The sequence below is a fragment of the Anolis carolinensis genome, chromosome 1 (assembly GCF_035594765.1).
Source record: "Anolis carolinensis isolate JA03-04 chromosome 1, rAnoCar3.1.pri, whole genome shotgun sequence".
NCBI lineage: Eukaryota > Metazoa > Chordata > Lepidosauria > Squamata > Dactyloidae > Anolis > Anolis carolinensis.
In genome coordinates this window covers 64,391,291-64,408,012 of record NC_085841.1, presented here as the reverse complement: position 1 = coordinate 64,408,012, position 16,722 = coordinate 64,391,291, and the positions used below count along the sequence as shown (strand labels likewise).

General features: G+C 43.8%; 1 protein-coding gene across 1 annotated transcript; it reads right to left on the bottom strand.

Moving 5' to 3' along the window:
• Window positions 1-201: 201 nt before the first annotated feature.
• Window positions 202-15,836, bottom strand: dll1 (delta like canonical Notch ligand 1). Its single transcript, XM_003215879.4, has 11 exons — window positions 14,907-15,836; window positions 13,447-13,776; window positions 10,755-10,815; window positions 10,132-10,389; window positions 6,357-6,417; window positions 5,386-5,516; window positions 4,992-5,161; window positions 4,660-4,876; window positions 1,835-2,627; window positions 1,601-1,715; window positions 202-910 (listed from the first exon to the last, which is right to left on the bottom strand). Exons 1-11 carry the CDS (start codon window positions 14,958-14,960, stop codon window positions 905-907), a joined length of 2,196 nt encoding a protein of 731 aa, XP_003215927.2. The 5' UTR covers window positions 14,961-15,836; the 3' UTR covers window positions 202-904.
• Window positions 15,837-16,722: the final 886 nt, after the last annotated feature.

The following is a 16,722-nucleotide window of genomic DNA, read 5'->3' as shown; positions in this document are numbered from 1 at the left end:
GGTGTCTATATTGCTACATTAGCTTTAAAGGAGTAGTTCGGTCATTGCTAAATCCTGAGATTTGCTACTGATTGAACTAGGGCTGTTATGTATTCCTCCCTGCAACACACACCAATTTGCTGTCATGTCAATAAAAGCTTTAGGGCTCATGAGTGAGAGGACATGATTAAAAAGTGTTGTACAAAGAAAAAATGCTTTGAATATCATTAATAATATTTATTTTGGAAAAATATTTTAAAAATGAATTTCTTCATTAACAAAAACAGTAAAAAAAACCTCAAATAACGTTTTTCACAATATTCCATAAATACATTATATACAAAAAAATATAGTCACATAGACCCAGAAGTGCCTTTGTACATATTTACCAAAAAGTTAAATTATAAAAAACATCACAAAATACTCAAGATTTACAAATGTCCTGAAAATAATTTTTACAGATTAAAAAAAATAACACACTTTTTCCCCCACCTAGTAAAAACACATTTTAGTATAAAAAGGACAATAAAGGCAGTGTTTGTAGCTCTAGTTCAAGAAACGACTGGCTCATAAGAATCCAAAATATACACTTCGGGCAGTGCATGTTTCTTATGGAGCAAATTAAGTCCGTTCATTTAAATATATATAGAAAAAAAGCAACTGACCATAGTGCAATGATAAATATTCATAAAAGGCAGTGCAACAGGTATCTATGAACACAGACCCTGGCCTAGTGTCCACCATGTATTATTTGCAGTCACTTTTGCTAACTTCAGTAGAGAACCAGCTCAGCCTGAATTTAGTTTCTCAGCAGCAGTCAGTGAAGGAATCTTTCTCCCTTTCCATGTTCAGCAGCATTCATTGGGGCATATAACCTTTGACAATTGTTTCAGAACAATACTTTTGCCATCTTGTTGCTTTTTCTTTAAACCTGCAAAAATGGAGAAAAAACAGGATAAATTGATGAAATGATGGACAGAAGAGATCAGATGCATGGAGGCCTACCAGCAGTTCTAGATGTGATATCAAGAGTTCCTCTTCTGTTTAGACAAAATTCCCTTCAGGCAAAATAAAAAGTGATAGAAGTTGGTTCCTTGCCTACCCCACCATGATTCTTCTACATGCATTTGCTATGTATGAGATGGAAATAATTTTTATAGACTAATCATTTTGTTGTGTGGCTGATGTGTCCATCAGAAAAGAAGGAAGACCTCATTCTTCTCTTGAGGAACACACCTATGGATGGTTCATGCATAGGCCTGTCCATTTTCAGTCAAAGATCTAGCATGAAATGTGCCCTAGAACTACAACATTTCATATTTTGTAATGTTTCCTTTCCAGTAGAATCATTCCTGATTGTATATAGTTGACAATAACGAGATCTAATCCAGCAGGCAATAAAATTCACTGGAATCAATAAAAGATGCAACAGAACTGAACAGGTAGGCTACCTAGAAGATTTTCCAGTGAGTTTCTTTCATGGATTACATCAGATGATGAATCAGAAACTCTATTTTTTTAAAAAAAAAAATTATCAAGTAGGATTCAATTTTGATTTGTGTAAAACCGACAAAGCTCTTAATAAGTAAGTTAGAAAGTTGTCGCAAATGAATATACTAACCTCTGTTGCTATGATGCATTCATCTTTTTCTTCTGATATAACATACACCGACTGGTACTTTGTGTCTTTTGAGGTGGAATATACCGATTCTGGCCGTTTCCTTTCCAATGTTTCACTGCAGATGAGGGGGAAAACAAATACAAAAATGAGATGACTGCTCCTGGAAGCAAACAGATGTTCTTCCCATTGTGAATTAAACTATCAACTAACCCACCAGCACTGTCCTTGGCTTACCTCTTTAGCTGTACTGCCGTTTTTTCCTCTGCCTCACAATCATATGTTTCACACTTAGCTTCACATTTGCTGCGTTCCTCTTTCACAGAGTCCTCATTCTTGAGTTCATGCACCAAATTGTAATCCACTGATGGGTATCTGGCTTTATAGCCATTTTTGTCTGCATTATCGCTGTGGAAGTCTATTTTCTTATTGGTGTTCTTAATCTGAGTGGCACCAATGACACTTATGGAGATGTCCTTTTCCCTTTGACAATTGGCCAAGTTGTTCATGGTTTCGGTTTCACTCCTGCAGGCATCTGGCTGATGCTGCCTCTTTTGCATTTTGACTCGGAAGCAGACGACAAGGGCCGCACAGCCCAGCAAGAGCATGAGGACCAGAATGATTCCGGCACACACTGCAATCCAAGGGAACTGGGAGCTCTGGCCATTAGTGTACTTATCTGGTATGGTGAAACCCACTGCTCCTTGAGGTGGGTCAGGAAGCAAGAACTGGCAGTTGAGGCCTCCGTACCCACGTGCACATTCGCAGACATAGCGGTTGTTTCGCTCGTGGCAAGTCGCCCCGTTATGACAAGGGCTGTGTTCGCATTTGCTGACTGGAGTGCTACAGTTCTTTCCACTGTATCCCGGTGGACAGGTACAAGAATAATCGTTAACTCCATCTTGACAGGTCCCACCATTGAAACAAGGAAAAGAAGCACAGTCGTCCACATTATCATCACAGTGTCGTCCAGTGAAGCCAACCTGACACTGGCATATGTAGGAATTCCCAAGGTCAACACACTGAGCTCCTGCACAACATTGAATAAGATAAATGATCAACATTCAAGCAGCAAGTGACTGACGTATTTGTTATCTACTACATTCATATTTGGTCTTCCCTTCCTCTTCTATGAATAATTGGGACTTTCCTAGTTTATCTTTACAATACCTGCTCCCAAGTTTGCTAGACTGAGGCTTTCATATTTTATAAAGATATTTCTTAATAGGATGATAACAGGATATATTCTTAAAGACAGTAGTTCTGCAGTTGCATGTTTCAGATATATACAGTTGGCTCTCAGTATCCATGGATTCTGTGCCCATGGATTCAGTAATCCACAGCTTGAAGATACCCCCCCTCCTCCTAAACAAAATACAAAAAGCAAACCTTGACACCTTTGTACTATGTCACTGTACAGGGACTTGAGCATCTATGGTGTTTGGTATCTAGTCGGGGAGGTCCTTGAATCAAACTTCACTGGATACCAAAGGCCCAATGTATCTGACTGCTTCAACATTTCAGAATAAGTCTCTGCTGCCATGCAGAGGGAATAATGCCCATGTCAGGCTATGGCCCGAACGTCAGAGAATTGTCCTGATCTTTCAACACAAAATATACAAATCCCAGGGTATCAAATTCATCCATAATCCCTTAAACCTGAACAAATCCTAAGCATAATGCTATACTACTTATTAAACATGTGCTGAACCAAAACCAAATTTGTGGTTGATTCTGTTTTTTTATCATAGAATTGGAAGAGATCCAAATGGCATCTCATTCAAGCTCCCTCTGCTCTAAAGATCTAACAGGGTCTGCTATCTGCATTCATTGACAGCTTTAGTGGCAGCATATGCAGGAACCTGAACCTGTCACTCAAATGCCAAACTATTATATGAGAAATAAATTCCCAGCAATGGTGAAGAGTCACAATGTCATCATTCATGACATTGCAGCTGCACTTAAGTGGAATAACATTTGCAGCTACAACTGGTACATCAACTGAAGTCATGAGTATATACTCACATTTCTTTTATCCATTGTATTTACCATTATCATCAATGAACATTTTGACATACATCCCTGTATCTATACGGCTGGGATAAACCAACCTTTAAGTCAATCTCCTCCAATCAAGGGCACTCTGGAGTGCTCTACCACTACTCCCATATTCCCTAACTAGCTAATAGCTACCATAGGTATGAGCCATGCTAGCCAGTCCTAATGGCATCTGCAGTTCAACACATTTGTAAAGTGAAGATTTGGAGAAGCCTATACAGAGGATAACAGTCACCAGACCAGGATTTCTGCTTGACAAGGGTGACATGAAGTGCAATTTTACATGGATCCCCAAGATACGTCTTATTACTCCCACATAAAGAACTACAGCCTTATAAAATGTTCTCCCTGCAATATTTTATACAGCATATAGATGTAACCTATGAGCCAATTGAGTTCATACATATTTAAGTAAAACTCTTACATTTTAGAGCAGTATATGAATGTATTATTTGTGTTCATAGTTCTGAAGCTATTGATTTCTTACTGATGACTATGGAGCCGTCCAAAAAGATATTTAGGTCAAGCATGACTTTGAAACTGACATTTTGTTTGTTTTAACAATCTTGAGCATCACTTAGAAAAGCAAAAAAAAGCAATACGGATTTGCTCAAGAAAGGAAGTTCCATCCAAACTAAACACCCTTCAAAATGACCAGTCCAAACATTTACCTACTAGCTTGTTTTTGCACATTGCACATGAAAACCATGATAACTTAGTTTTTTGACCAGAACTCCCTGAATACTCCACTGGCTTGTGTATTCTGGCATTTTAATATAAAAAAATCTGTCCAAGCATAAGCCTCCCAAAGCAAAGTGGGTTAAATGGGCTCAGGATTGTGTCTCTCTCCAACTGCAAGCATTGTGACTCTTTCCTTGGCTCTTATCTTTGGCTGTCCAAATGGGGCTCCATGTCAAATGAACATCAATGGGAAATTCACTTAGTTCTCAAAGCTCATGGCAACATGCCCAAAAAACATGGACTGAATGCTTTGTTTAGCTTACCATTAGCACAGGGATTTGAGCTGCAATAGTCTATTTTCTTTTCGCAGTTAAATCCAGAATAACCCACTGGGCAACGGCAGCTGTATCCACCTTCAGGGTTGTCTGTACATCGTCCTCCATTGAAACAGGGGCCATCTGCACAAGTCATGGCACCCAGCTCACAGTTTTTACCATAGAAGCCTGGTGGACAGGTGCAGGAGTAGCTGTTTTCAAGGTCCTGTTCCAAAGAAAATCATCCCTCTTAGAAAATATTGTGATGGCTTGCAGTATGTTGCAGAAGAATGTAAAACTTATACTCCATCTATTTAAAAAGTATGTATTTTGAAACTTACAGTACAGCTTCCTCCATTCTTGCAAGGATTGGCATCACATTCATTGATTTCAATCTCACAATTGGAACCAGTGTAACCAGGCCGGCAAGAACAAGTGTAACTCCCTTGTCCAGTGTTGGTACAAGTAGCTCCATTTTTGCAAGGCTTATGGTGTGTGCAATAATTGAGATCTGCAGAAGAAACAAAATGAAGTACACCAATAAGGATCCATGTGTTCTAGCAATGGCATACCATGGCTTTAGTTAGATACTTTAGGGAGTTCCAACTATAGTCCACTCATTAAATCAATTAAATGAATACTATAATAACCCATAAATAACTCCCATTGAGTCAGTGGGTTTCCTCCATTTTGGAACTAATAATATTGATATCCGATTAAAAGTGAAAAACCTACCTTGATTACAGAAAAGGCCACCCCAGCCTTCCTGGCAGTTGCATTGCCATGGCTGTTGACAAGTACCATGAAGGCAACCTGGGTACCGGATGCATTCGTCACAGTAACGTCCTTGCCAACCAACTCTGCATCTATGAAAATTAGTAAAAAAAAAACAAATTGAACTTTTATGAAAAGTCAAACTTCTAAACATTTTGCTGAAAGAGAAAAGGGCACCTATTTTCGAAATCCACAAGAAACTAAGGTTCATGTCTTCCTGTCCCATGTCTAATATTATTATCCTTCCTACTACAGCATGCAGGCCCTCTTTTCTGTTTGGTTACTGCAATGAAAACATATTTACCCCACTGCATAATTTTTAACATACCAATATTCTACTACTTAATTATTCAAAGTAATCTGGACAATAACAAAATGTTGCTTTTGCCATGGTTTCAAATGAAGAAACTGTGAACTCAACATAAAGCCAGAGTGGTTATTTTGGGGTGATGGGATGTGTTCTCACAACTCCAAGTACTTTTTCTGAAACTTTCAAAGCCGTCAGCCAGCATGGCCATTTCCAGATGCTAGTTTTTGGGAAATCTGTTATAGAGTTGAAGCTGCATGGAACTCTAGCTTCCAGCCAAATGTGAACTAACTAAGAACGGTGGTTCATGACTGATTCTGATCTGTAAATGATCAGATGTCGGTGGAAGGGAGGGGAAGCATTGTATCCAATGGGCACAAATATGGTAGTGGTCGCTGAAAAAAAAATAAAGGCCAGTTCCACACATCAGAAAACTTTAGAAGCTTTGGACTACTTGAGTTGTAAACTGTGGCTCTGCCTCAGTGATATTTGGTTGTTAAGCATTACCATCACGTAAAAACCTTCAACATTTTAAAATCATTCCTGTGGGATTCTCACATTCAATTTATAGCCGAAAGGCAGGATGGGAAGTTAAGGGAGAGCAAGAAGAGTTCTGGAAACTTACTTGCATTCTCCAGGCTTGTCACAAAATCCATGCTGCTCATCACATCCAGGCAAGCAAATAGCTGCAAAACACAAAAAAGGGAAAGGGGAAAGCCAAGAAATTTAGACTATAGTGAAAAGAAGTGTGACCCACTCCCACAAAGCTCCAAAGGGTTTATAACTCCCTTTTCACTCTGGTTGAGCTGCTAACAGCAGCTGAATTAATCTCCAGGTCTTGGTAGGAGTATTGATCTCGCTTAGTCAGTGGCTGCTTTTACTTATTGCCAGGACTGAACATTCCTCTTAATACAGTTGCACACGGACAAAAGAGGACTCACAATCGCTCCCTTCTCCACAGCTCCCACCCACCTTTTCTTCCCAATAAGGGTCAGAAGTCCTCTTCCCTCAGCTTCTCTCATCCTTCCCCCCCCCCAATGCTCACCCCAATTCTATGCACACAACTCCTCCTCTTGCTAGCCTCAGAAAAGTGTGTGAAAGTGTGTGAAAGTGTGTGTGTGTGTGCGCGCGCGCAAGCTCACAGATAAGGGTGGACAGCTGGTGTGCAGGGTGCCAGCCGGGACAGCTGCTCTATTGTCTATTCTCTCCCAGCAGCTGCCCCAATGCAACAATACCCCCAACCTCTTGCAGCCAATTGGGGCCAAGATGTGCTTCCTCAACAGCCTATCCCTGCCCAGATCTAATCTATGGCACGAGTGTGATTTCTCTGGAAAGGGGTGGGGAAGGGAGGGGGGAGAAACTTTTCTTCTTATTCAAATAAATAAGTCTAAAGTTCTTTCACACATACATACACACACCCAAAAGGGAAGAAGGGGGAGATGGAAGCTGGGGAGGGGGGTGCACAGACAGAAGGAAAAAGGGGTAAGCAGGCCAGCAGGAGGGAGGTTGGGAGCAAGGCGGGAGGGAAGACTTCTGCTCATTACTTTGCCTGGTTATGGAACTCATTAAGCAGGCACCGCAAGTTTTAATTCAACAAAGCAAGCCACGGGAGACAATGCCAAGGGCCCAGAAGGAGGAGGAGGAAAAACAGAAGATGAGGAAAAGCTGGGCTGATTGTCTACACACACACACACACACACAGGAAACTGAATGGGGCAGGCATGAAGCTTCAGGAATCCTGAAAACTTATTTGCTTTGCTTATAGGGTGACATCATTCCCCAACCAACCCTATCAAAAAGGCAGTCAGTTTTCTAACAACTTGCTCATAAAAATGTATGTCATTTTCCAATCAAATAGCCTAGCCATACCAACAGTACTGTGCTGGAATACAACCTGCTGCTTCAGAAAGTAGAATCACAAATGGTTTTAAAAACCTGTATTTTCTTTCTCTTCTCCTCTAAAAGTACTACGATGGGGGAGGAAAAACTGGCTCCCGGTCCGCTGTACCAACTGCTCAAGAGTCCCACCAGTGCATGTATGTTCAACATAGTTTAAGAAATACATGCACACACAGGGCAGCAATTCTATCCGATATATCTTAATGGCCAGGATCTAAAGAACTACTTAGTCATGCCAAAAAGGCCAGTGCATATGGAAGGGATGCCTCTTCCATGTTTCAAGCAGCAGGTGTCCATGCTATGTTAAAATATGGCTTTGGAAGGTTTTTTTGAATGTCAAAAATGACTTGACACATGGGAATGCTGTATACGAGAAATCCATAAAGTAAGTTTTTTTTAAAAAAATCCTACAATTCCCAGAATCCTCCAGAAACCATACTGCCTGGGAGATTAAGGGTGCAGAGATTCAAAAAGGAACTCTCTCAAACTGTTTAAAGACACAAGTCCAAGAGGGCAAGAGGAACAAGTGCTGCCATACTTAATGTGATTTCCTCTCACTGGTGCTTCAGTTCCAACAGCTACATTTAAGGTTCCATTGGCCAGCTAGGAATTCATTCATATATACACACTACAGTCCATCTCTGTGTTTGAGGAAGCGAAGTATTTTTGTGGCTGACTTTATCCTACAGATGTGCTGGAGTACACCTCCCATGTTCTCCAATCAGTGATGCTTTCTTGGAATTATGGCAATTGTAGTGCACACATCTGGAAGATGTCAGTTTGGCAGAAGGCAGGTCTACTTTAAGTGACACCTTCCTTCATTGTGCTTCCCTTGTATCAATAACAGCACTAAGGACTACAGACAGAAGGCTTTTTGAAAAGATTTTTCTGTCTTGGGAGTCATATCCAAGCCACACTGAAATCTAGGGCAAACATTCAATTGATTGTTAAACTAGAAGTGCATTTTTGTCCTACAAATAAGCTAGGTGCAACACTTTCCTTGTGTCACTCAGTATTTTTCCTCCCATAGTTATGTTAGCCTCACTTTTGAGAAAGGAGATCAACAGATTTAAAATGTCAAGAGCACAATTCTGTTGGCCATAAGAAAAATCCTGAAAATCCATATTTTAAATGTATGAAGCCAACCAAAAAGGGAGAGGGGAAGCATGCTAGAACCCATTACTTTACCATCAGACTTTTCCTTTCCACTCCTGTTCCCATTTTGTTTATATCTAGTCTTAAGAAAAGTTTTGCAGCAACTGAAAACATACATATTATTTTGTCATATTATAGCTGGTGCTGCCTTAAGCTATTATCCTGATATAAAGAGTAGAAAGAGTTTTTAGAAATATTTTAGTAATATTATAATTGTACATGATTGGAATTTTTAGGTGTATTTGCACTCCACAGCTATAGCACTTTGATACCACATTAACTTTCATAGTTCTATCGGATGGAATTATGGGATTTGTAATTTATTGAAGTATGGTACATAAAATTATCTGCTCAAGAGTTGCAATACTGACATTTATACTATGCCCAATAATAAAAATGTAAAGTATCTTATCAATCTACAAATACCCAGACTTTATAGATTAAACCCATAACATTTAAAGTGGTATCAAACTGCTATAATTGTGCAATATGGTATGATAGAACAAAATATCAATTCTGAGCTGGAAGTGCCCATGCATTTTTAATGTGCTAGATAATTTAATGTTGCTATCCCATTATGCAAGAGTGAGACTGCCTTTCTGTGCTTATAAAATAAGTATGTAGTTGGAAGAAGACAAACTGATTGAACTACTCAGTAGTAATTGAACAATTGAGCAGCACTTTTGTTCACTGCTTCTCCTGAGTAGATCAATTCATAAAACATTTATATGTTGTTCAAATCAATTATTGTTACTGTTCTGCAGATTAAAGTGAAGAAAGAACCTGGATTTCTTTGGAGAGGGGAAATGATATTTTACTCAAAAGTTCTACAGAATTTCCAAACCAGTATTTCCAAATGTATCATAGGAAGATAATGTTGCTTTTTCTTTAGGCTCCTGAATTTCTGCATTTTTACAGTGTGAAGGGAGATGATTTGGACAGGTGTTTTCCTCCATTGGCAAGTTGGTCATCCAGGTGAAGCATGTATCATTTTGTGAGACAGTAACTGTAAAGCCTTCCACCAACCACATGAATCCACAAGCCTAACATGCTTGCACCTGTATGTCTGTGAGCCTGAATATCCTGAAGGCACCAGATTCTCATGTGATCATGGAAGCAAAGCAGTGTCAGTCCCGATTAGAACTTGAGTGAAGGACTATCAAAAGGTAGCAGGTGCTATTGACTGTATTTCAGAGGGAGGCAACTGCAAAGTCACCCTATGAAATTAATGAGGTTGATGTAAGGCAACAGGAGACTTGAGGATGCACAGGTGTGCACACATGTTTAAATGAGAGCATGGAACAGAAGGAAGGAAGGAAGTTAAAAGTTGTATTGTGGACACTCACGGTCAGTGCAGTATTGCCCCTTCCAGCCTGGGTTGCAGACTTTCTCTCCACGCTCTCCACAGGTGAAGTGGCCAAATGCGTCATCCCTGGGGCGACAGAAGACAGAGCACCCTTCACCATAGTAGTGCTCATCACACACAAAGCGGTAGGAATACTTGAGGTCAGTGCGGCCACTGCTGTGCAGGTCCTGGGACCATTCTTCCCCAACGGTCAAATGTCTTTGGGTAGCCAGGCGGCTAATGAGACGCTCTGGATTCTCTGCAGAAGGGAATGGAAGATAGACAGGGCAGGAGGTTGGAGAGGAGACAGAAATTCGGTTATTTAAATGGAAAGAGTGACGTTACCATTAGAAATTATATGCCTGGAAGACCCAAGTGAGGGGACTGATTTTAAAAGCAATTGTGCAAAAACCATTTGGGGCACCCCAAAAACTCAGTACATGTGGAACGTTTCCACTGATTCCAATGGGATGTACATGCAAGTAAGTGGCTTATAATCACAACTGTAAACAAGTGCCATGAGACAGCCACTGAACGTAGACTTGTCAATGATATAAAGCAATGGTCTGGTCTGTCCATGATGTAAAGCAATGGCCTTCCTGGTTGTAACTGGGAAGTATTTACCTGTGTTGAGATCATCAGGAGAATCAGTGTGCAGTGCCTCAATGATGAGAGAGAATGTACCCTGGAAAAGAAGAACAATCAACAATGAGCGCAAACTGTCTGCAGTCAGCAAAATAACATGATGACAGGAGTGGCTGTGTGTGCCTGGCCAACATGACTCTCTTCATCCCCCGACTCTGACCTGTTTTCACTTTCCTCAAGGAAATGGCAACACTTTTTCAAAAGCCACTTCCTGACCTGTTTTTTCAGGCCTAGTTGTACAGGATGTGGCATTTTTAAAAGCTGAGAGGGGATGGGGCAGAGATAATAGGAAGGCTGGAGACATGGGGCGGGTAATCATAATTCCCAGTCTTCCCATTTTAGCTGTGCTTCCCAGCTTGCAAATCAAGAGGCACCGAATAGGGGAAGAGAGAGTGTAACAATGACATGGCCATTTCCATAATGGGAAGCCAAGGGGAGTGGAATAGCTATCCAATCTGCTCAGCCACACGGACTTCCCCATTCTCTTCATCCCTTCAAATGACTGGCTGAGGTCACTAATGATGAGACAAGCAAGCTGCCACCATCAGCAGGCTTGCCAGATTAAAAAGGACAAGAAACTGGTCAGCTTCCTTGAGCGTCTCTCCTTTGGAGTAAATATTGTAGCACTTTTGAGACTAAAAGAAGTTGGTAGTATAACAGCAAGTTTACAAAATTTGATGGAGCAGACTTTAGTCTATGAAAACATATTCCGCTACCAGCTTATTTCTCTCTGTTGGTCTCACAGGTGCTGCTCTCGAGTTCCAGCCACCCCTTGTGGTGCACAAAGCTCTGAACTATAAAGAACTGTGGCTTGGAGTAAGGAGCACTTTACGGGGGGGGGGGGGGGGGGGAAGCAACCTAGACAGCTACTTTACTTTTCAACAGCATCAATTTCTCACAGCATCACTAAGACCTTAAGGATGCCAACTACTGATTTGGGAAAGGGTGGCAAAGATTAGACATCTATTCCCAAATAAAATAAAGGTGCTGGTCCTTTAATCGTTGCAAATGTCTTTTGTCATTTTGGTTGGCAACTCCATTTATTCCCCCACACCCACCTAACCAGAAACGTTACATGCAGCATTCAAGGGAGCACCACTTTGTTTTACTTCTAATTAGAACTCACTATCATTCCATCCACAAAGGAAGCTACATTTGAGAAACACACACCTTTCTCAGTAAACCCTATTTTCAGAAGAGTTACTTTGGGGGTATTGCCCCCAGGGTCTTTTTCTTCTAAAAGTAACTCCCAAGGCTCTGCCTCCTATAGAAGCACTGAAGCAATTCAAGAGGAATGAACAATCTTACTTGGTGGCATATGCCCCGAGAGTAAACTAACTGAACCAAACTTCTTAAAGGGGTGTTTTGGTGAAACAGCAATCCGAACATGTGCTATGAACAAGACACACCCAGTTACCGCATTTGCCAATACTTCACATAATAAAAATGATATCCCCAATTTCGATTAGAGTTACATACATTGAATAGCTCTTATCAAAATTGCTTGGGACCAAAAGTGCTCCATATTTAATACTTGCATATACATAATGGACTTTCTTAGAGTTGGAACCCAGGTCTAAACACAAAATTCCTTCGTGTTTCATATAAACCATATACACACATAGCCTGAAGATAATTGTATACATTAAATCATTTTGTGCCTGAAACGTGTGTATAACATTGATGCAAAGGTGGCACTATTGCAAATTTGACAATATTGGAGTATTTCAGAATCCCTGATAGGGGATAGTCAACTAAAACATATGGGGGGCGGGGGCAAAATTATCACAAGCAGTGAGATCCACATTTCTACTGAAAACCACATATCTCTTGAAATCAACAGAGGGCAGCTTATCCACTACCCAGGAGCCAACAGCCTTAATTCTGTCATTCATCCCAACTTGAAATAGATTCCATCAATGGGATTTACCCATGTGCTGACTGGCCACTCAGGTGGAAAAACCCACATGACTCGGGTCCATTTAATGTCATGTCAACCTTTACTACTCCAGGTGTTTGGGATTTCAGTTCCCAGAAGCTCCCAACCAGCTTGACCAGGTGTCAGGAGTTCTGGTAGCTGAAGTCTGAAATGACTGGAAGGCATGAGAACCACTAGGGGTGCACCTACCGTATACTTCAACTGCTATGGCTTCATAAGAGCTGTAGTGTGGTGAGGCCTCTGGCCTCTTGGAAAGAGGATGCTCAAAACGTTGTAAAAGGATTGTTCCCAGAATGCCATGGCAGTTCAAGTGGTGTCCAGATGCATCCCTTTGACAGGGCAGAGCTTTCCAAACCGGTAGGTGTGTCATGGGAGCATAAATAGTCTGTGTGGAATATGCAGTACCAACTTGCATGCAAAGTTGCACTCAAAATATAAATAAAAGGTTTTCATAAGGTAAGTTGTGCCACCATTCATCGATATGTGTGTCTGTATCATAAGGGAGTTGGTTTCAACAGGGGCATAGGCAAACTTCGTCCCTCCAGGTGTTTTGGACTCCAACTCCCACCATTCCTAACAGCCCAAGGCCCCTTCCTGAGTGGAAGTTGGGAGTCCAAAACCCCCGGAGGGAAGGCCTAAGTTTGCCCATGCCTGCCCTAGAGCCACCTAACAAGCGGCCCCTTTATCTCTCAATCAGCCCCCCGAGTGAGTCTCTCTCCCTCTGGGTCTTACCGGCCAGGTGAATCCGAAGGGGAAGCGGATGGGGTTGCTGAAGAAGAAGGGCTCTCCGCTGGCCCCGCTGCTGCCGGCGGCGTGGTCGGGGACGGCGAAGGAGTTGGCGCCCAGGACCGGGGTGAGGGCGCTGCCGTAGGTGCAGGGCGGCTCCGGGGAGACGCTGGCCTGGTAGTGCTTGAGGCACACGCGGAAGAAGGTCTGGCACTCGCAGGCCTGCAGCGGCGCCCCCGCCCCGCCGCCCTCCCGGCAGCAGTTGCGGTTGCCCAGGAGCCCCTTCTTGTTGACAAACTCCTGCAGCTTCAGCTCGAAGACGCCCGAGGCCCGGACCTGCGGGGAGAGGGAGAGGAGTCAGGAGGGAGGCGGGAGAGGCAAGACAGAAGGGCTCCGAAGCGCCTTTGCACGCATCCCATGTGTTCACACGTGCTGCCACTTCCACAAGGTCTCCCACAAGGCAACGAGAAGACACGCGCACTCAGAAGCGCCACTGCACGAGTAGAAAGCTTAGACCAGGCATGGGCAAACTTCGGCCTTCCGGGTGTTTTGGACTAACCGGCTGTTAGGAATTGTGGGAGTTGTAGTCCAAAACACCCGGAAGGCCGAAGTTTGCCCATGCCTGGCTTAGACTGCAAATAGTGGGTAACATGAAGAAATGCCAAGACTATGATTTAACTTAAGTTACTGATAATAATAGGCACTCAAATGTCAGAATTAACTGGTTGATTTATTAATGTAGACATATATGCATGTATACATCAAAATGATGATTACCTGACTATATCTGCTATAATTTGTTGTATCATAACTATAAAAAACTGTTTACCCCCCCCCCCCCCCCAGTAAAAGGCAAAAAAAAACCCTAAACAAGCGAGAGGGGGCTTCAGAAACGCTCCACAGTGTGAACACGCCTGCAGGGCTGTAGCCAAGTTGGGGGGGGGGGGGGGGGGTTAGGGGTTCAACCTGGTTTACTCATGAATTTTAACTGGTTAAGCAAATCCCCATGAATGTCCACTGAAGTTTACTGTCTTGAGTGTCCACTGAAGTTTATCCATGGAGCCAGATTTCTACATTATTTTGCGTTATGGAACTACTCTTCATAATTCGCTAAAAAAGTTTCAAACCTCCACTCCCGAAAATTTATTTTGGCTATGGCTCTGCGCATAGGCATGCCTCCCCAAGCCCTCCCGCTGACCCAAAACGCTCCACATCTCTTACCAAGACGCTTGGCCACTCATCATCACATCCACTTAAAATCCGATTTCTACCTCCTGCAGAATTCTGGGGTTTGTAGTTTAGGGAGGCTGTTAAAGCCTCCTCCCTAAACTACAAACCCCAGAATTCTGCAGGAGGCAGAGACCGGATTTTAAGTGGATTTTTTTCTGTAGTGTGATGAGGTTAAAGTGCCTCAATGTTACCTATGAATGTAGAAAGAGAACCCGAGAGGCGCCTCGATGGCTTACCTGGAGCTGGAGCAAACAGACAAGCAGCAGAGTCAATGCAGACTGGCCCCGCATGTTGGCTGTCTTGCCAAGGAGGGGGTTCAAGACGCGGCGAGGCCAATTCCTCCCTCGAGGAGAGCCGCTTCCTCCTCCTCCCAAAGATGAGCCCCTTCTTCTCGTCGCCTTCCCTTCTTTCCTCGCCTGACAGTTGAGGAGCAAAACCAGCGGAAGGAGTCTGAAACCAGGAGCCGCTGGGCTGCTTCTCTCGACGGAGGAGGAGGCGGCTTCCTCAGGGCTTCGCTTCGGCTCCTTGCTCCAACCCAGGAAGGAAGAGGGAGGCAAAGGAGAGGAAAAGCCACTTAAAATTCCCAGAGGCGGAGAAAAGGCTTCCCAAAGCAGATTAAAATAATCGTCGAGGTGGAAATCCCCCGAGGAGATAATTCCCGGTGGCTTCAGGCGACGGAGGAAGAGGAGGAGGCGGGAGGGAGAGAGGGAGGCGGAGAGGATCCCCCTCGGTCCGTGTTTTCCCCCCGAAGGAATCCAAGTCCGAAAAAGGAGGCAAAGAAAAGGCGGTGATACGGTGGTAGGGGAAGTGTGTATTATTTCCCCCCTTTTTTCCTCCCCCTCTCGGGTGTGTTTTGTTTCCTTCTTTGCTGTCTTTCCTTCTGTTTTTGAAGTTGGCTGCTTGCTGTACTGACTGCCTGCCTGGGATCTCTCTCTCTCTGGCTGCGCTCGGGGCGCCTGCCCGCCTTATATCGCGCCGGCCGCCTGCATGGCTAATGAGATGCAAATGAGCAGCCCCCCAATCTGGCTCCAGCGGCCACAAAGGAAGCACTTTACCCAGCCGTCCGCTCCCTGGATCGCCAAATGGTCAGTGAGCTGTAAAATGGGCAACCCTCCTCCTCTCCCCCCTCCACCTTTCCTCCGCCTTATCACGCCACTCCCCTCTTCCCCCCTCCCTTCATTGAAAAAAAAAAACACCGGAGGGGGCTGCAAATGCCTGCAAAGGGGGTCGGTGCCTAGCTTCTCCCCCTCTTACGCGCTCAGGCCAATCTACACTGGGAATTTAACCCACTTCTGGCCACCAAAGCGAGCCCTCAAGGCGCAGTCAAGGCTTTCTGTGATGCGTGGCGCAATGGCGTGGGCAAACTTGGGCCCTCCGAGGGTTTTGGACTTCAACACCCACCATTCCTCACAGCCTCAGGCCCTTTCCTTTCCCCCCTCAGCCGCTTAAGCGGCTGAGGGGGATTCTGGGGGAAAAGGAAGGGGCCTGAGGCTGTGAGGAATGGTGGGAGTTGAAGTCCAAAACCCCCGGCGCCATGGCTTTCTTCAATAGCTGTTTGAAACTACATCAAGTAGTCAGTGTAGCTGGGAGCCTCCGAGAGCCCGGCCTGCCACTCACCCGGAGCCTGAAGAAGGCACGTGCCCCGCAAGCAAAGCCTCCACACGCCTCGATAGTCGAGATCTTGCAAAGCCACGCGTGACAGCGTCCGAGGTAATAGGTAGGTTTGGGTTGCTGTGAGTCTTCCGCGCTGTCTGGCCGTGTTCCAAAAGCATTCTCTCCTGACGTTTCGCCCACATCTATGGCAGAGGTTGTGAGGTCTGTTGGAAACGCAGTCAGTGAGGTTTATATATCTTTGGAATGTCCCGGGTGGGAGAAGGAACTCCTGTCCGCCTGAGGCACGTGTGAATGTTGCAATTGGCCACCTTGATGAGCATTGAATGCCCTTGCAGCTTCAAAGCCTGGCTGCGTCCTGCCTGGGGGAATCCTTTGTTGGGAGATGTTAGCCCGCCCTGATTGATTCTTGTCTGGAATCCCCCTGCTTTTTGAATGCTG